The sequence below is a fragment of the Dinoponera quadriceps genome, unplaced genomic scaffold, assembly GCF_001313825.1.
Source record: "Dinoponera quadriceps isolate SergipeBrazil2010 unplaced genomic scaffold, ASM131382v1 scaffold396, whole genome shotgun sequence".
Lineage (NCBI taxonomy): Eukaryota > Metazoa > Arthropoda > Insecta > Hymenoptera > Formicidae > Dinoponera > Dinoponera quadriceps.
This window is the reverse complement of record NW_014554609.1, coordinates 406657-428119: the sequence shown is the minus strand read 5'-3', so window position 1 is coordinate 428119 and position 21463 is coordinate 406657. Positions and strand designations below refer to the sequence as shown.

At 46.6% G+C, this 21463-nt stretch overlaps 1 protein-coding gene across 1 annotated transcript in view; it reads left to right on the top strand.

Annotated features, from left to right (window-relative positions):
• Positions 1-21463, top strand: part of LOC106740546 (nephrin-like) — a 522836-nt gene that overhangs the window by 210328 nt on the left and 291045 nt on the right. Inside the window, exon 2 of the mRNA XM_014611707.1 lies at positions 9174-9303. Within this exon, the coding sequence (XP_014467193.1) occupies positions 9174-9303 (130 nt within the window). The remainder of the gene's footprint in view (positions 1-9173; positions 9304-21463) is intronic.

Sequence of the window (21463 nt, the reverse complement as noted above, 5' to 3'; positions counted from 1 at the left end):
CTCTATTCCGGATACGCCGGCGAAATAAAAGCAAGTAGGCCCGCGGAACGGAAGACGGGAGCGTCGTTGACGACGCGCGGCGGAATCTCCGCCGCGAAAATTCAAAGGTATAAAGTGTCGACGAAGCGTCGCGGGGACGCCATCGCGCCGACCCTTGTAAAGACGTTGAATTTTATGAAACGTCGGGGGGATTCGGCGAAAATATGTAAATATGCAATAAAGCGTAAGCCAGGCTCTGCCGCCCTGTCGCCACCACTTTCGCTGCAGCACGGGCCAACCCTCTCGTCATCTCCCTCTCTTTATTTCTCTCTGTCTATCCCTTTCTCTCTGCGACGAAACGCGAAATCCCGGCGCGTAGCGGGCGAGCGCTTACGGTCTCGCCCGGTCTCCGCCGATTTCAGCGCGAATCCGAAGACAAAGACGGCCCCGGTCGCGGATTTTATGGACTGCTGCTCGGCTTTTCGTGCCAGCGCCATTCGCCGACGACGACGAGAACGACGACGGTCTGCGAAATTGTTCGCGTATCGTACCTAAAAAACGACGTCGCTTTTCGCCCTCCGGAGAGAAGAACCCGGTGCCCGCCACTACCGCGTGTAATGGTAAATCCGCGGACCGGTCGTATAGTGTTATTCAGCGGGCAGGACCCGACGACACGCCTCGATCTCGAGGACTGGCGGATCCCGGGCTTTTCGTGACGCTGGGTCGCTCCCAGCCTTGGAAGCGGCGTAACTTAGGGGCGCGCGCACGAGCTGCGTTTGAAAGGATCTCTCTCTCTCTCTCTCTTTCTTGCGTCGAGTAATTTCTTTCGATTTACGAGCGATGAGTTTTTCCCAGCCCTGGCTGTGAATCGCGGCCGAGTTCGCGCCGTTAAAACTTCCCGCACGGTGTGGGAACGTTCCCCGCAAACAATAGATTCTTCACGGCGCGAGAGGCTGCCGCGAGAAACCGACGGGGAGAGCCGTTTCTCCCCGCTTTCCCGCCGGCGAGACGGTGGAAAATGAAGGAACTGATTAACGCGGCTGCTAATTTGTGTCCTAGCATGGCACTGCCCTTTAACTTAATACGACACGGAGTAGACGTGAAGAGCACAGCCGCGGGGTGGCGGTGAGGCGAATGGAACGGGGCTCGGGGAAGGAGGCACAATGAGCGTAGACAATGGTGAGGCTGATACGCTTAGTGGAAGCAAACGGGTTTGCCAAGTTGAAGAGACCTCCCCCGTAGGAGCGTTCAAGGGGAGCAGGAGGGTGCTCAGGACACTTAACTACCCCTAAATAACGGACCTACCGGCGCACCTCGGCCGTAATACGTGAATCCGTCCGAGCGCACGAAAGCGGGCGCGCCGTAACGCGAAGAAACTACGTCCGCATTTACCGCGAAGTAATTTAAACGCGCGCACACAGCACACTCACGCACACATGTGCGTCTCGCTCGTTTGCGAGAGGTGTGTAACGCGTATTGGATTTTAATTATCGCAGCGATCGGCGCTCGTCGCGATAAAATCACCGTTGAATTCGCGACTTTTCTCAGCGCCAGATGACAGATAAGAGAGATGAGAGAAAACAACACACTTGGATTTGCAATGTATGACAACTAGATTTTAGCTGCGAGAGCTTCCCTTTTGTGCGATTATCAGCAATTCCAACATAATCTGGGACTCTTATCCCACCGTTAATAGACGGTTGGCTGCGGACTTTATGTTCCCGCATAATATCTCGGTTAGATGCAACGACTACACTCAGAGAAAAAAGTGGTTTGATCGACAAAATCAACGAAATCAACTTTATAAAAAAGAAATATGGTTTTCGCCGAACAAGTTACGCGTGGATGCAACAGCATGTTACATTGATATAATTGATAACTCATTGCAGCTGTTGTATAATTGTTCAATGTACTAAACGTTGTGTTTGAAAAAATTTCGTTCGTCCGAGTAAAATTTCGTTCATTCTACCACGGTTTTTCTCATCCACTGGCGTGAGTTGATCTTGATATTCCGGCTGGGTTCTAAAGAAAATGCCCGTCTTCTACTGTATCCCGTCATCGGACACTTTATGATAGGTTCGGCGTGATAAATCGACTTTGCATGTTAGCTAATGATATGTCGGAGCCAATAGACCTTTTCAATATATCTCACGACTCCCCTCGACTTAAGTTAACGAAAACCTCATTGTGAGACCATTTGAATTCGCCCTTTCTTTCACAGAGTACACACAAGTATTATTAATCTATATATTTTTGTTCCAACGGGAATATTTAATTTCCCGTTTGTCGAATAAATAATAATAATAACAATAAAGATACATCACACTCGGTGAGATGCGTGAAGTGCAGAAGAATTGCCGGCACGCGCGCATCGCCGATCACCCTCGACGTTTAACCCTCCCTCCCCCTCCCTTTTGAAGGGGACGCGCTCTCGGGCGATTTATGCGTGCCTAACTTGTATACGACACAGCGATATCGTCCATTAACGCGTATCCGGGCACGAGCGATTAGGGTGTAATGGCGACGTCGATACAACGACATGATCAATCTATGTCGCTGGCCGGAGATTTATGAAAATACTTGCTTTCACCGTGTCATGTCGCGGCCACGCAAAGATGCTGGGGGTATAAGTTCAGGAAAGTTCACGCGAAAATCCCCCGGAGAGAACACAACGGACTTCGACGTCCACCTACGAGTCCTGTTTTCTCCCCCTTCCCCCCCCCCTATTTTCTCTTCTTCTTCTTTTTTTTCCACCGGAAACTTTGGTTCAATCTTCTCCACGCCACATGCTGCGCGATATTAACGGATCGACGAGAGAGAGAGGGGGGGAGGGAGGGAGCGACATACTCAAAATGTTCCGGGACGAGCCGCATTAAGATCATGACTTGGATCTCTCTCGCTTCTCGTTACCAATTAATGCCTCCCGCGGCGAAGTTTTTGTTGGAGATTTTCATTATTCACGCGCCACTCCGGCAAATGTAATGGCCCGGCATTATTAATAGAATTATGTAACTCTTCTCGACGCGCGGCCTCTCGCTGTAATTACGCTCGCAGAGCTGCCGAGCGGGCTGTGTTAATTATTAACGAAGACATCATTTTAGAATGCGCGACTGACAACGTCACACACGGCGATGTAACCGAACACCTGTCGCTGGGTCGCGCGCGGCGCGGTATAATTGAGCGCGTTAAAAAACGCGCGCGCGTCGCGTGAGTGGCGAACGTCACACACGTCCGTTACGTTTTAAACGTGACATATCCGTTTACCGGTGGTACTTCTCCGCGCGTAATATCGACTGAAACCTCTTCGAGCACTGCTGTGCGAGCATCGCGTGCGTGCGCGCACGCACGCGCTCGAAAGTCGAAATCTCATTTTTACGACGCGATAGACGCGAGCGAGGAGATGAGGGAAACGGGCTTCGCGTGAGCTATCGTTTCGCGAGCACGGCGGGTAGGATTGCCGCGAAACTTTCGGCATTCTTAATTTTACGCCGGGGAGAATGGAATACCGACTTTCCAAACTCTCTCTCTCTCTTTCTTTCTTTCTCAGTAAAATTACAGAGGTCTATAAGAACACGTCGCAAGATGGTAATGCGAAATCAAACAACGATTAGTCCCTTTAATACTGGAATCTATTTGCAATCCTTTCGATCGTCCTTTGGATCATTATCAATGCCGTATTGACAATGATCTAAATAACGATCGTCTACAAATAGGTTTCAGTATCGAAAGTACCAATCGTCGTTTTATTTCGTGCTATTACGTTGCGACGCGCTCTTGTAAACATTTGTAATCTTACTTATTGATTATTAAATCCAAGAGCCTATTTAATTTTTAACCTTTCTCTCCCCTTCGCCCCGTCTCTCCTTCCCCTTTCCCCTCTCTCGGTTCTCCTCTAGAAATCATCCGCGCTGTTTCGCCCGCGTCGAGGCGAATTGTACGCGCGATCGCGTTAACGAAAAACGATCCTGGCCGATCCCGGCGCGGCAGATTGAAATTTTCTTTGATGCGCGACACAAATCGGCGGAAAAACTTGTCCAATCAACGTTACGACGCGCACCGGCGGCTCCGCGCCACGTCGTTCTGCAACCTCGCAGCTGCATCCCGACTTGGCCATATGTTCGGAACGGCGGCCGATTCGGATCGATAATGAATTCATTAAATGCGTTTCGGATGCGACACGACCATCGTTCGCCATTAGCGCGCTGCTGGACATTTCGAGCAGCGCCTCGGGTCTTTGAGGGTTAATTGCGGACGTGTTGCGGAATTCCATTAATCGAAACGGCTTTCCAAGGCTCCTCTGGTATTTAAACTACACGCGCGTACACGCGTCCGGCCAACGGCTGATCGACGATCCATCGACGGTTGCTTTCCTGCTCGCCGACCTAGAAATCGTATATAAATATGTAATCGGCGCGAACAAACACACATCGGTTTCCGCGTCGTACGTAAGTGAAGTGAAGTGAGATGGCGCGAAACGATGTATGTACGTGCGCGTGCGTGAATGTGTGTGTGTGTGTGTGTGTGTGTGTGTATACCGCTTACGTGGCTGGTTTTCTTTTATCGTGCACGATTGTCGAGGTCATTAGGTAAGTCAGGCGAACGAGACGGACGTAACGTCCGCCTTCTGAAATTGTCCCGGTTATTGCGCGCCTGTTATCATTATCGACGAAAAGTCATCGCCGAAGGGGTTGAAAAGACATGAAAAGTAATACATCGATGAATCCCGACAACAGCAAAATATATCAGGGTGTGTCCGAACTCTACCGAGAAACTTACGGGACAGATTCTACGTTGAAAAGTAAAAAAAAATCTGCGTAAATACATGTCCTCAAATGCTTAGTTTCTGAGATATAGCGCCGCAGTATATCGGTTTAAGAAAATGTATATTTTACTCATTAAATGTGTCTTACAAATAAGTAACTAGACATATGCTGTTGTAAAAATTGTTGCAAATGTCTGCCTCCTTTATCGATGCACGATTGACGCGCATACATGGTCGAACATTGGCTTCATTATTTCCAACGCTGTCGCATTCTTATTGACATGATGAATGCGACCAATGTCGCGATGAATGATTGTTCGGTTAATATATTCAGAGAAATGTCACAATTGATAGGTCTTATCTTCAAAAACAGGTGAAACAAGCGTTGTATTAGTATTCTTAACCTGCTTATCGCGAAGCATTTTCTTTTACCGTTACTTTCCAAACGCTGTATCTCAGAAGTCAAGCTTTTACGAACGTATGTTTACTAAGATTTGTTTACATATGTCTTCTTAAATGGAGAAAACGGCAATAACTTTCCCACTGCCATCAAGGTAGTACAATAGAGGACTTTTGAAGACTTGATGTAGAATTAAATTAGACTTAAAGTGAGACCAGAATTTCGACTCGGGTTGGCATTCTAACATTTTTTCACGACCCACTAACGGATCACGACCCATTACCCATACTTTCGGGATCCCCGAGCGATAAAATCCCTAGACGATAAAACGCGCGCGGACGAGGGTTCGAAAGGCGGGCGAAAGTTTCTGCTCGGCAACGCGTGGCGCTTCAGTTTGCCTCTCGGCAGTCGGATCATCCCGCCGGGTGTCCGGACGTATCACCAGCGGTGTCGGAAAAGCGTGTAAAAAGCGAAACGTGAGCGCACGACGCGCCAAGATACGCATATGAAATTATAACGATTCCACGTGGGTTTTTTTCGCACTTCTCACTAGCTTCTTTACCCGCCTCCGTCGTCTCCGTCGTCGTCGTCGTCGCTGTACCCATCGTGGTCGACTGCGCCCGGCAGCCCGAGGGGAGGGTAAACGGCTTGTTGCACGTTGGCGAAGCCCATTTTATGCCGTGGAAAAAGCGGGAATTCAAATGAGCAGCGTTACCGCCGAGGCGTTTATATGATAAAGAGTCGCCCTTAAACAATATTTATGCCCGCCGTTGGAGCCGGAGGCATGCAATAAATACTAAGCCTATGCTAATCTTTATGCTTGTCCCTCGCTCGCGCTGATAAGGTTTCTTTAAAGTTCCACCGTAAGCTCCGCTCCGGGAGGAAGACGCGGCCGGGCGGGGGGTGCTCGGTGGCCGCTGGTTGAAGGTAAACGTCACGTCCCCGTCGTGTATCGATTATTGACGACAAATAAGGGGCGGCGGTCGCGGAAATAACGGCGTATTATCGCGACGGCGGTATTATTTTTCATAAAAGATATCACGTGTGTTTCGTAATATTTGTACGCTGAATATACATCGACGAGAGAGAGAGAGAGATATCGGCCAGTTCGAACTACGAGCGTAAGTGCATGAGTACGGTGTGCATCGTGACGCATCTCGTTCTCGATGCGCACGTTCGTCGAATTTAATATTATTATCCGGTATTATGTTTTTACGTCAGACGTAACGGGTCAGGTGTGCGCTCGGAGATTTATCGTTCGCGCGGCATAAAATGTCGCGTCTACGTCCCGGCGACGAAATTAGTCGCGACATCTTGAACCAGCAGATTTTTTTACACCCGTAACCCCGGACCACCTCAACGTACCCGCGTACTATTGTGTCCCGGGCCTCTTCGCGCCCATAAACGTGATATGTCGCGACACAATATCGTTTATTTGACGTTGCGGTGGAGATATCTCACTGCCCGACGTCATGGATCTGACGTTTTTGACGAGATCTATTTTGGCAATCCGACGGTATCTCTCTCTCTCTCTTTCTCTCTCTCTGACGCTTTTGACACAATGTCCCGCGTTGTCAGCGGAATATAATTTAGCTTTAACATTTCACGTTGTACTGCATATAATCGTACGGCAACGCTGAATATTCTACTTCGTTAAGAACGACAGAAAAATACAGTCGGAAGGACACCGGCGTATGTGTATAATTTAGTTTTCTTTCTCATTGAAAATAATATCGCCCCGTGATGTCTCATATTAAGAAAAATATTTGGAAACAAATTCGCTGCATTTCCGTATCGAAGCGGGCCGCGTTGAGTCGCGAGACACTTCGCGAACGCGAGAGGGAATCAACGGTGGTGAGATATTTCGTACTCTTCAATTTTCTCGGCGTTTCATTTGAAACAAATGAAATGAAAAACAGTGGAGCACATCAGATTCACTCATCACAATTTGGAATAAAATATTTTCTCAACAGTTTCGAATAGAAGAATTCACTCTGCATGACTGAAGAGTCGCGCTCGAATTCGAGCGATTCCGCCGGCACTCCGCTCTTCGCCCGTGGAATTTCGCGAAAACTCGCTTGACCTATGAGAAGGCGAATCATCGCGCGTGTGGCGTCCTTCTTTTTCCTTACAAAGAAAAAAAAAACGACGTCTCCTTTCATCACCATCGAATTTCCACAACGGGACGCGGGAAGCCGCTGGTCGGCAGCGATTCGGCGCGACTCGTGCACGACGACAAATCGGAAGCGGCGAGGCGAGACGCGGTCGCTTTCTTTCTCTCGGGTCGCTCGGCGGTGCAAAAAGTCGGCGGGAGACCCGGAGCTACAAGAGTACCGGTGCCGCACTCGAACTCGTAGTACCACCACCACCACCACCTCTTCGTCCGGCGGGTCCGACGCGGGCTCGTCACTGCGGGAGGAAAACGAAGGCAGCCGAGCGAATCGAATGGAAACTCGTTTCTTGGAAATAGCCTACCGGAAATTTACGAAGGAATTGCCCTTCCCGTCCCGATCTGACCAACGAGCTATCCACTTACTCGAATCGGTCCGGTCGGATTGCACCCCCGGCGCGACTCACCCTCCCCTCCCCTCGTCGTCCGATCCCCATCAGGCCGGTGAGATCCGCACTGACCGGACCGAATCGGCGGGGATACCTCGCGGAAACGGAATTTCATAAGCCGAATCTCTTAATCCCATCGTGGTACGATTTCGGCGTATCGCCCGCTATCGCCCGTGACCGCCGCGCCGTCGCGCGAGTATTTTCTGATATCGAGTCGGAGTACCCGGTATCTATATCGATTTTACACGCGCTCGCGTATCCGTCCGTATCGTTTCCTGTAAGCACTCGCGATGGAAAAGTCCTCCGTGAAATTCGTTTCTCGCGGCGGGAGGCTCGAGGGGGCGGAACGGACGGGTGGTGGTTATCAGTTTCCCCGCCGATCTCGGGGATTAGAGAATTTCGCTGTTGGCTCCCTCCTCGCGAGACATTGCCGGAGAGCCTCCGGGGTGTGTGTTTCGTAGCTCGTGAACGCACGTGTGTTTCCATAAATAAGGAATTCGTGTCCCCCCCCTGGGGACTTGCCGTTAATATCGCCGATTCGATTTCTGGTTGGAGTAATCGCGTCGTGTTTAATGGAGCACGTATATAATATACGCAACCCGAGTCGAAATTTTAGTTCTACATTAAGTCCACTTGGTTCTGCTTTAAATCTTCGTTAGGTCTTTTATCGTATATTCTTGGATGTTACGAATGAGAAGTTGAAATGAAACTTCCGTTTTCTCCGCTTGAATACTTAACCTAGAATTAAAATTCCGAGAAGCGTCCACTGCGCTTGTTATCCCAATTACATATTTTTCGATACACTGGAAAAGGATTCGGCGACAATTACCAAGATTTGATTAAATAGTTTCAATTCGATTGTTTGGTTACTGCAATCAAATCATTTAATATTATATACTGCATTTACAGTACATGTATTAAATGATATTTAGTAGCAGTAACCAAACAATTTAGTTGTTTAATTACCAAATTTTGCTAATCGTTGTTAAATCTTTTTCCCAGTATATCTACATGCAAGCGGTGACAGCGAATGGATGAATGAAATAGGAGATTTCAGTGCTGAATGAATGTATTTATTCGCTACTTTACAATATTTACGAAATCAAATTTGGACCTTCTAACGGCAAAACGGATTTTAACGTATCCGGAAAAGGAGGGGCTGGGTCGGTTTTCTCCATTTTTCATTAATCAGTGTGCAAAATGGGTAAAAGAAGTAAATAGTAACATGAAACGTTACTTAAGATGAGCAACAGCGCGTGTACGCTGTAAGATAAACGAAGCCGTGGGATCAATCTGACCCCACCTTACCGCTCGAGGGTTAAGAGATGCTTGTGAAATATTCTAATCAAGAAATCTGCATTTAGCACAACAACGCTCGATTATTCAAACTTGAGTCAAGCCTCGGGACAGTCCGAGGAAATCAGCGCGACCGGGCGAGAACGTGTTAAACGAACGAAGTATCTCTTTTTTCAGTTCCGCTGGTGAACATCAGCGTGGTGGAGGGGAGGCCTGCCGAATTACCGTGCGACATAACTCCTCCCGGCGAAGACACACTGCACATGGTGTTCTGGTTTAAGGACGAGGCCGGAGTACCGCTGTACACGTGAGTTTGCGCAACCCTCTTCTATTATCGCATGCGTTATAAAGTACGAATAGAATAGAAGCGCACGGGAGGAATCTCGGCGAGATCTCCGGGCAGCCCCGCCGGAATCATAGAAATTTTCACAATACGACCGCGCGCTAAAAACACAAGAGACGAGGAGACGAGCGACAAAACGCGCGCGACCCGAGGATTACCCGGTAAAAAAATTACGAACAAAGAAAACCACTTTGAGAAAAACCATCGCGGCTCGACCGGCGGTTTGTGCTCGCGAAATCTCCCGTGCACCACGGCGAATGGGGGAGGAGGGTAAATCCCGCGAACGGTCGCCTCTTATTCGCCGTCGGAAACAGTGAGAGAATTTGATCAAAGCCGCCAACGAGGCGTGCCGGGCGCTCGCGACATGCGATTCACCGCGACAATCGGAATAGGCCAATGACGCCCGGAGGGAATCTGCGCTTCGATTTACAGAAGCGACTTTTGCTACCGTCCCCCTCTCTCCCTCATCGAAGTGTGCCACACATATATATATATATATAAATAAACCGTGTGCGCGCGTACCGCGCGTTACTCGTCGCGTCGCTGAAAAATTCCGGCCACTTCGGGAATCTATGGGTCCTCGCGACTAATACGTAGCAGAGCCGTCCTCGCAGTCGCTTGTCGTGCTCCTTCTTCCCATTACGACATCGCACCACGAATCCTACTGGATTCTCTCTCTCTCTCTCCTTTCCTCTTTCGCGTTATTAAACGTACATCACCGCTCGTTGGACGTCCCGACGGCGTTGCGCCCGACCAAAATTCCTTTCCGCGTTCCACGCCGGCTCCCTCGCTGCTCTCCCTTACAAATAAGCGCGCCTCAAAATTACACGGCACGACGAAGAAACTCCTCCGCGCGGCGATCTCTTCCCCTTCACTTGGTCGTTTTTGTTTAGGCAACGATTACGGGAAAATTTTGTTTTCCGCGGCGTATTCGTCAGGACAAGCGCGCGCGCGCAAGACAGGGTGAATTTCTCAGGACAGATCGGTGATAACGAAAGTTTAAGGTTCGTAAAATTTCGGGGTTTCGGGTGGCGATATTAAAGGGATTTTATACGGAATAAAAGTCCTTAAAAATTTATTCCGGGGGGGAATAAATTTTATTTCTGTGAAATAAATCTTACGTCCCACAGATTTTTAAGGACTTTTCTCCCGTACAAACACCTTATTTATTTATGGGAATTTACTTGTAGGATATAAGATTTATTTCATTGAGATGAAATTTATATCTGTGAAATAAATCTTATATCGCACGAATAAATTTTTAAGTTCTTTCTTCTTCTCGGTGTAAGATGAAGGGAGTTTGATAAGAACTTGATGGAAACGTGATGAGAACTTTATCGCGTACATACTAGGAGAAGATTATTTAAATATTCGTACAGAAAGAAAGATTGAGAGCTGAGGCATTTGTAACTATATATAGTTGACACTTTTTATACACGTTCCTTGAGATTAACGTGCTATTTTTAATATCTATTTTCATTATTTCCTAAGCTAAAAATAAGATTTTTACGAAAAACTATGATATTAAAGATTAATACACAAATTTGCGCGTAGTGTCTCCACATTAGTATAATATTAATATCAACAATTTTCCATTAAAATCCTAAATGCGACTTAAAAGAAATTGTGAATAGAAGTTAAAAATAGAACATTCTAATCTCAAGGAATGCGTACATATGTAAAAAGCGTCACCTTTAGTTACGAATATCTCAACTTCCGAACGGCCAATCGTTTTCTAACATCACAGACGTTTAGGTAGCATTTCCGTCAATATGCAGCTAAAATTCGAAAAGATTCCTAAGAAAATAATTTGATGAATCAACTGCTTTAAATGAACCCTCGATACCTCGTACACGTACGCTTCCCCGCGGTCGTTAGAATTTTAATGACGCGGCGGAAAGTTCGCTTAATTAATCGCGATCACGTTACCGATAACAGGTCGCGCGTTATTCCGGTCTCTCCGACCTGTTTTCAAGCGCGCGTTTGGGACGCGGATCGTCGTGTGCTATTAAGCCGTGCGCGTCCGTTCGCTCGTGCAGACCTCCTCGATATTTTTCGATCCGCGCGGATTGAAGACAAACAGCGTGTTTCCGACGAAACGCAAATAGAGATCGAGAACGCTTAACCCGTTCACGATAACGAATACATACGTATATCGTATCGTATATCCGATGCGCGCACTTTTCCCTGCCCGACCGTGCGCCCGCCTTCGCAGCGCTTCCACTTCACTCGCGCGCGCCCATACGCAACCCCCTCTGCCCTCCGCCGCCCCTCTCCCGGCCATATGTGCTCCTCGTGTTCTCTCCGGCCGCTCTCGATCCGCCGTCATCGAATCGATTTACTGCGGAAATACCCGGTGGGAAAACGACGAGCCCGCGGATGTTGCTCCTCTTTTTCGAATTCGCGATCGAACGTTTCGCCGACCGCCACTTGAACGACGTCGGTAGATCCGACGAATCCTCGACCATCGAAGTATGGACTGCCAATAGTTAATTTCGGACTGGTAACCAAGATGCGTCGCGTCACCATCGACCGATTGAGGAATACTAAAATTCCATCTGTCGAGTGTTTGCGAACAGTGGCAATCCACAGCGATTTGTTTATTATTTTAACAGAAATAAGGGGTTCTTAAAAGTGGCATACGGTTTTGTTTTAAGACCGTCAATCTGAGAAAAATTTCCTGTGCCTTTGTTATGAGTAACTTAAACTAACTTATTCTATCCAACTTAGCTATTTTATGTGTAAGGATTAAATTATTATTATTTCATAATTTAATACCTCGAACTAGTCTACTCAATTAACTACAATTTGTATTTCCGCATTTCTTATTATTATACAGAATACAAAATATTTTTCATTATGATTGATACATTTTGAAATATGTTTATATTTCCGGGTCTTTTTGGTGGACGGGACGAGCCTTAACTCTCGAAAAGTATCGAAGATGTTGGATACATTTCTCAGCGATAAATGAAAAGAATGTTGGCAGTTCATACCTTTACAGTCAAAGCGAGGTTTAATACTGTACTGCTACAGGTTACGAGAGAAGAAACTTATATTTGAAAATTATTTAATATCAATACGACGGTTGGCGGATCGGCGACGGGTGACTTTGCATCTTCCGCAAATATTGATTGTTTTCGAATTCGTGTGTCGCGTATTTGTTTACGACCCAGGTGACATTACGTCTCGACTCGGTAATCGACAGACGTACACACACCGTGACGCGGAGCACACGTATCGGTGTTTTAGTTATCATACCCTCGTCAGCTTTAAAATATTCAGTTGACCTCTCACCGATATCGCGTTCATTAATACACACATCTTCGGTCGTATGGTATCTACACGAGTATTACTAACAGTGTCAGTGAAAGTGATACTGTAGTTAGGAGCCAAGATGCTAAATCAGGACGGAAGATGTCACCGGAACGTGGGCAGCGATGCTTCGTATATCAGGTGTGCCGAATTATTCGTCATTTTCCCGATTTTAACGAACGCTTGACGAACTTGCCGAGAATAAAGAGATATTCCGAATCGAAGTCGAAGTAGACCGGTATTCCTAGTTCGTGAATCTCCAATTATTCGTCCACTCGTACCTGTACTTATTTCATGTATACGACGAGAAATATTGATCCAAACGGCCGAATAACAGACCTGTGAATATGAATCTGTAATTAATTACGCTCTCCATCAAAGACGGGGAATTATTTACAACTATGAATACCGGCCTTAGCATCTAATCTCGCAAGTATTGATTTACGATTCCAATAATGCTCTCACATGCTCGCTTTGAGTCTATCAACTTTTTGTTTTACTCTGTGTGTTTAATACTACTTTGTTTTCATACTCAATTTGTATCTGTTAGTGCACGGCATTATCGGACAGCAAATGTTACATTTACCTTTGCAACGTTATCTTTTTTACCTTTACTTCATCTCAATAAGAACAATAATAATAATAATTAGCTTACGGAAAGTTCATTTTAATTACCAATTTTTATTAGCCATCAATCTTATCAGATTATTTAATATTCGCTTATCATATATTCTCTCTCTCTCTCTCTCTCTCTCTCTCTCTCTATTTACCTATTTATTTATAGTTAAATAAACTATATAATTGATAGATTGCTTATTGAGATGAAGAATAAAGATTAAATGCAGATAAAATATTGAGGTGGTCGCGAATGTTAAGTAATTGTGAAGTAAGTCCTTCTTAAAGGACACTTGAACGTGGGGAAAACAACGGCAGTAAGTGAATATTCGCAGCACCAAGGTAGGACGATAATATGTACACATGTTTATCTCGAGCTTCTCCATTGGCCCTTCAAGGGACGGAATTTGCGGGGTTAATGTGGAACTAAAACTTCGACTCGGATGAACTGTCCACGGCGAGTCTCGGCTCGTGCGCGGGGAGTGTTTTTCTCATCTAACCTTCGAAGGCTTAGCCCTTGACCGCCTTTCCAATCCTGATCCAATTCTAATGCGATTTAAACGACGTGTGGTAGCCGTGACAATACTTGAATGCGCGCTCACTCTCGTTCGTTCGTTCACGCGCGCGTGCGCCTAACGAGAATCAGAACGCGGCACAATCAACTTCCGTGGCGTGTAATTATGGCGTGTCAATAAATTTCAATCGACGAGTGTAAGGGGATAGAGTGGGAGGGAGGGGAAGGTGGCGGTAGCGGTGGAGAAGCGGTGGTGCATCGGCATGGTGGTCGGAACTGCCCGATGTTTCCGAGATTCAGTTTGGCGGCTTTATCGGCGTATAATTGATAACGGCATTGAGAGGGACAGAGAGAGAGAGAGAGAGAGACCTCTTCGTGCGCGCGTTCGTAGTTATGCAACGGAGATCTCGCGGGAATATCAAGCCAAACGTCATTATGCATATTTTTGCTTTATTGCGGAATATTTTACGCGGTAAAAATATCGACCGGAGCGAGACGATTCGCTTAATCGCATCGTGCGATACGTTATGGAATCGATCCGTCTCTATTAGTATTCCTCTAAATTCACCACTTTTAATTGAATTCTCCGAGTGAATTTCCGAAGGAGAGTGAAAGGAAAAGGAGAGAGAGAGAGAGAGAGGGGGGAGAGTTTCCATACTTGGTAGAAATTAATCGGGGCGTGCTCCGAATCTGTAGTGGGCACCTAGCATGCTCCTAAGCATGCCCCAAAATAGGTCTGCCTTCGTTGGACTTAGATACGGCCAAGAAAGACAAATTCTAAATGGAATTTCATGAATAAGCTCGGAATAGGCACTGTGACATGGATGCCTCTAACAAGTCTCGTAGCTTATAAGTGGCTCGTAATCAGAATCTAATTAGCCAATTCCTGAAATAGTTCCAAGTTAAGTCTTAAAGAGACTTAACTGAGATCCATCATAACAAGATTATCGAAATAAAACCGAACTTACTAACTTTGATTTTGGCTCGCAAAATAGTATTTAAATAGAAAATTTAACACAAGTCCGTATTTAGATTTTCTTATAAATTCGTAACAAGATATGGTCTTGTCAGACGTATCAAGATGAGGTCTCGTTTAGCACGCCGAAATCGAGTCTAGTTAAATTTTTACAAATCTCTCCCCAATTTATGCGAGCGTTACATTTCTGTGCATTTCTAAGCGTGCGGGTTTGCCTTTACAGAACCTACATACGAGTGGGGAAAAAATGGTCAATACTTTTCCAATCCCCGTTTCTTTTCTATCCGGGTGATAAAACGGGCATAAATAACGAAGAAGTGATCTTCGGTTAAATGGCAGCTCGTGATTGCCGCTTTCTATTCTCGGGATGTTTTCGGGAAAAATGTTTCAACGTTCAGACGTCATCGAGAAGTAGTCGAGCACGGCGTTGAGCCCTGAGAAAGAAAGAAAGAAAGAGAGAGAGAGAGAGAGAGAGAGAGAGAGAGAGAGAGAGATCGGCCGAACAGCGCGGTGGCACCCTTCGAAAATAGAAAAGAGACGACGTCGCCGCGTTCTTTGCATCCCATGCTAAAAGGGAGAGCGGGACTCTCTCTCTCGTCGCGATATTTAATTTCCCAGTTGCCCGTCTCCTCTCCGAGAGGCACTGGTGAGGAAGGGGGGAGGGGGGAAGAGGGACGCTCCGCGCGAGCAATTTCGCTGCGGGTCGTTGCGTTACGGTGTTCAAAGTACCGAATTAAAGTCTTGATGAAACATAATTGGGGATGGCGGCCTGGTGTTGTATCGGTGCGTCTTCCTCGCGCGCCACCTATATACCTTCCGGTTTCGTCGTTTCCAAGAACTATCCGCCGTAACGATTATTGCGGAGGAAAGCGGACCGACGGTGGAAAGAAGGTTCCACCGCGGCCGCTTCTCGCCGCCGACTCGGCGCACGTTTTCCCGCTCGTATCCTATTCGTATTACAATTGCGTGCCCTCCGCCGCGTTCGTTCCGCGCATTTCCGGCGGGGAGGGGTGACCGTTGCGGCGCGCCGCAGGTGGCGGACCTAATGGCGACGACGACGTTCGTCGCGGCAAATGAGAGCGAATGGCGCTAATATAGAAACTTTTTCAGCCTCCCCCACACCCCCACTCCCGTCCCGCCTCGCGCATACACACCTGCACTCGCGGGGGGTGCGTTTTCGTGCACCTCGACGATTTCTCAGCGCGCGGGATGAAAAAACGATCGGCCGATTCGCACGAAGGGCGCGCGAGGGCGCGAAGCCACCCGCGGAGCGGCACGATGAATTTCACGCGGATTATTAATAGATCAAGTTCAAAGTTGCACGCCTCGGCCGGGGTCACGCGAACCGACGACGGCGACGATGGGAACGCGTTACAGTGGCCGGCGATAAATCGCGACGCTGCGCGAATCGGAGGTATGAAAATTTCAGGCGCGAGTGATAATTGGTATTCCAGATACGGACGGCCAGTCTAGAGTTTCTTTCAACGCGGTCGAACGGAGATCAAAGGCCCGCGCTTTTAATCGCGAACCGCGCCGGCGAACAGAGGAAAGGTGAGAGCGGTCGACGCCCCCCCCCCCTTCTTTCTTCCCCTTGATGATTCTTGCCGCGAATGAGAGAAATTTCTCGCGACTCACGTATTTGCGTCGAGCGGCGTTTCGACATCGACGTGCACTTAGAGCCCTTATAATAAGAGCCCGGACACGGTACGTCTGATTTCTGATTGGCTCCGCCGTTTTCGGCCCGAGTTTCCGGGATCGGGATGTGCCAATGGCTGCTTTCCAGCAAAAGACAAAAGTCGACGCAAGTTTAGTCATATCATCGATTATTATCTTGTTTTTTATCAAGTGCGAAATAAGCATACAATGACGATAATGATAGGGTAACTCGACTAGAAATTTGCCCCATGGCCCAGCTCGAGTTAACTTTAACTGGTTGTCGGGTTCATATAAAATTATATCATCGGGTTCTAAGAAGTTACGTAACATTGCGCAGTAATCAGGACCTTAGTCAGTTCATTATAATGTCCTCATCAGATTGTATTATTGAATCTCTATCACGTTCTACGTCAGATAACGGAAAGGATTATAACTAGATTAGAATTGATGAAGGACCAGGGAGTGCCGAACTAATGAAAAATACCTGCAAAATACAAATCGAAGCATAAATATTGTTGAAGTGAACGATTTTCGACCATAACTTTTATGCAAAAGCAACAAACAAATACTTATAAAAAAAAAAAATTATAAAAATAAAGTTTATTGATCAAACTTCCCGTATACTATAGGTTTACCCCGTAAAAGTCTTCCTTCATCAATTTTTATCAGTACATGATTAGGTTTGCTATAGTAAGAATTATCTTGCACTCATCTGGTAGTGCAATATCAGGTATACCTGATGATAATTTCTAGTCGGAGACTAGACTCGTGCCGACTTGTACTCTTGCTGGAAAGCAACCAAAGTGATCAGCTGAGTGACAACGCGGACAAAGATTGCCATCTACGAAGTCTGCGAAGAATGCGAAAAGAGGGAGTTTGCGTGTTTCATATTATGATTAATTATTTATTTATTTTTGTTTGCGTCCATTTGAATAATATTGGAACGTTTCGCGTATTGTGACTGCAAATTTTCGGTTTATGGGCCGAACATGGCAGCGACGGTGTCCAGACTCTTATTATAGGGACTCTAGGCGCATTGGTGCAGCGGCGCCGCTGGCGAGTACCCAGCACACACCGGTCGCTTCAAGTTTTCGCGTTTCAAAAAAATGTGCTTTTGGCCGACGCTTTTATTCGTGCCGGCGTTGTAAAACATGCTCGCCGCCACTCGCGTACGCGAGATACACGATGTAAGTGTATCGCGGGCTGGACTAGACGGAGCCGAGATATACGAGAATGAATTTAGTTTTGCTTTTTTCCGTGTGTGTGTATTTTCTTTTTATTTCAGTTTTTATATACGCGTGCGCACGCTCGTTCGGTTTTCGCGTACGTACTACCTCGATGACTGCCGAATAAACGTAGTTTATCTTTCCGCTGCACACTGAGAGAAAAAACATATTTGGTATTTATAACTATAATCGTCATAGTGGGAGAATTGTAGTCGAGAGAATCTTTTTTTGGTAAACTTTATCATAGTATAGAGTAATAATTATTTTACACTTTCCAAATTTCTTGAAGATTCACAATAATAATTGTACGCTTTCCAAATTTCTTGAAGTGAAGAAATATCCACTCTCGAAAAGTGGAGTGACAGCCAAGTGACTGGAATTGGAGTGACATTTCGCTTTTATGGAGTGAATTCTACTACTCTATGATATCGAATGAATAATTTCGCTCTATGAAGTTCCATTCGAAAAATGAAGTGACAGCCGAATCACTCGAAGTGGGGTGACTTTTCATTCTTAAGGTGATAATACCGGTGCCTGGACACGTACCTAACTGTGATCATTCTTGTTGTTTGGGTCTTCTAATACGAACGCTTAATTTTTAAACATAAAATATTTTTATATATTTAATATATATACGTATATTTTGTGTTGAAACTTTGAATATTCGTATTTAAAGACCAAAACGACAAGAATATGTTCGAAGTTAGGTACACGTGTTATAGGCACTGGTGCTTTCGCCTTATGGAGTGAATTCTTTCTCTCTGTATCATGAAGTGAATATTTTCATTTCGTACCGAATCTAACTGCAATTAATTTAATAGAACACGTTACGAGCAATAAAACGATCGAGCCTTGCTGCAATCGTCCTGTGGCCATTAAGTCGCTCTTTTTGGTTCACGATTTCAGTTTACAATTTATTATACTTCATACTGCACGTATATTTGAATAAAAATATTTAAAGAGCTACTCCACATTTCTCTTTTACATATTGTTATATAACATTAAAAAAAAAACTTTACTAACCTACATGATAATATTATATTTCCATTATAAAATATAAATGGAAGAGGACAAGGGAATTGAAACCTTGCAGGTTTCGGGATTATAGACAATAAATTCACATTCAAGTGAAATTCCGAAGTCCTAAGTTTGTAATCCTAGCCAGTGGTGAGTAAATTTTTCAATATAAATAGAATCGATTAAATGGAATATAATTGAAAAGATTTTCAGACAAAATCTCATTAATAACAACTTAATAACAATAAAGAAGAATATTTTAAATGTTAAAGAATCGAAATTAGAAAAATGCACTTACTTTTTGGAATAGGACGTTCAGTCGAATGAAATACTCGCTCTGAATGAGCGAAACATTCACTCTTGTGAAAAGTGAAATGTCTCTCCATTTCGAGTAGCAGTATTTTCACTACTACTTAGACTGAATTCCCACTCGTTTGAAGTGAGGCTTCACCCCAAGAAATTTCAAGAGACACACGGTTTGCACTTTTTGCGATGAGTCCCGCAACGCACCTCATGTCCGATAGGGAAATGTATCTCCCGAGAATTACTAAAAAAAATTCTCCTATTGAACGCGAGATGCGTTCCGAAGCTTATAGAAAAAAATTGCTGCAACCGTCCTGTGACTGACTGTACATATTGCTACCGCTATCTTTATGAAACCGCAAAATGGATATAGCCGAGGCCGGACAAAACTACAATTTCCCTCCCTCAGTGCGCGTAATATTCGCCGAAAGAAGGAACGCCCGGGCCGTTTTTGATTTTCGCTCGCGTGCCGCTTCAAAAATCTGTCTGCGCGTTCGGGGGCAAGGGAGCACAGCAATGAAATGAGAAAGGGGTGCGGAGGGGGAGGAGAAAAACATTCTCTCATCACTGGCGAGAAACCAGCGGGAATTAGTTTTGCGTCGTGTCGCAAAACTTGGCTCGTTCTAACGCGGTCGCGCATTCCGTTTTTACGATTCCGCGTTTCCGCTGACGTCGGAGCGCGTCCGAGTGAATCTTCGCCGCGACGATAAACGTCGCCACTGCGACGGCACACGTTAACCACCGGAGACATCGTGTACACGCTGACGCTGTAGAAAATTATAGCGCGTCGAGAAACGGAGAGTCGACTTCCGAGACGGAGAGACAAAGAGAGAGAGAGAGAGAAGACGACGAGATCGACGGAGGAGACTAAAATTGACCGGCGAATCGTAAGTTCAACGAATAGTCAATCGAAATTGAATTATGAGCTATAGGGGGATGGAGGAGAGGGGAGGAGAGGAGAATTAATAGACCAATAGTAGATGCTGGTGCGGAAGGACGGCGAAATTCGCGAATCCGGTATCGAAATATCGAGTTGGAAATAGCTTCACGCGCTAATGCCGATAATCCGTCTGCAGACGAACATGCAATTTAAACCGGCTAGAATTAGACTCGATAGTTCCGTCCGGAGCTCGCAGTGGTTAGCCGGCGAACGGGGTAAGGTCGACTCCGACGCGACTCTCTCGTGATCTGGGCTGGGCGTTTCGTCGCTCGCGGAGGAGCACTTAACTCATGCTGTTTATCGGGGCCATCTCATTAGGGGAATATTCGGAAGCTCGTGGACACATCGATGTTGCGTGCGTGTTCGCCCGCTCATTCGCTTGCTCGCTCGTTCGCGCGTAGAAGGAGGAGCACTAATTATAACATACCATGCGAGGAAGGCCCGGTATGCGAGCTATGCGCGCGGCCGAAAGCAACCCTCGCGTTCTCCCTCCCTCCCGCCCTCTCTTCCTCGACGTCGAATACACACGAGGCCGCACAAGCGGCACACAAACGCACCTCCGGTGGCGGTCGTTGTTACATCGACGCGGTCGGCATCGCCTATTTCGTCGTGTTATCAAATATTTATGTTCGTCCGTTTGCATCGCGCGACGTCCACCTTGTACCGTCGGACGACGACACGTGCGGTGAGATGACCGGCCGGGCGTTTTTCAGACGCTTCTTCTTCTTCTTCTTCTTGCTTTTGCTTCTCCTCCTCCTCTTCATCTTCTTTTTCTCGCGTTTCTGCTTCTCCTTCGTCTTTCTCTACCTCGTGCAATGGGCAAACTCGTTTAGGGAGTCGCTCCGGGGTAGCGACGGGTGGGATAGGTAGAGAGGTAGCCTTAGATCAGCATGGAGGAGGCATTGATCTTCCCAAATTCAATTTCGCCGCTGCTCAATGGCAGTTTACCGGTCTCTCTATTACTCTCTGTCGGGATTTACAGCGAGCCGAGTTTTAACTTCGACGGGAATAAGAGATCGACGAGCCGACGGATTCGTTCTTATTTTCGCGCTCGGGGAAATGGAGCGCCGAATAGTCGCCGAGAAAAGGAGAGAGGGAGACGCTTCTCAAGAGTCGGATAATTCGCGCGACGAATAATTGGCCCCGTTCTCGCGCTAAATTCACTCCGCGGTACGTACGTACGTTGCGCGATACTCGTCGGAAGCGGATCCACGTTACCGACGAGGAGAAGGAACGGTCGCTCAAATGATCGATACTGGTTCTTCGTTCTCGTTTTCGTCCTTTCTTCCTGATTGAGACTCGATCGATGCGCGTGTTCAGTTTTCNCCCCCCCCCCCCCCTCCCCGGACGAGAATAAAGTCAACGCGCCACCGTATCGTATTTTTGCGCTCGACGAGGCGGGATCCGATCGCGAGAATAGCAGATGCGAGTCAGTTTTCGGGGATGATCCGACGCGTTGAGCGAGGCAATTCGCGCGCGAGCTGAAAGCTCCGCGCGATGTTCCCCGTGTGTAACGCGGATAAGGGGACACGGCGACACCGGCGAGAATGCACGGCCATAAT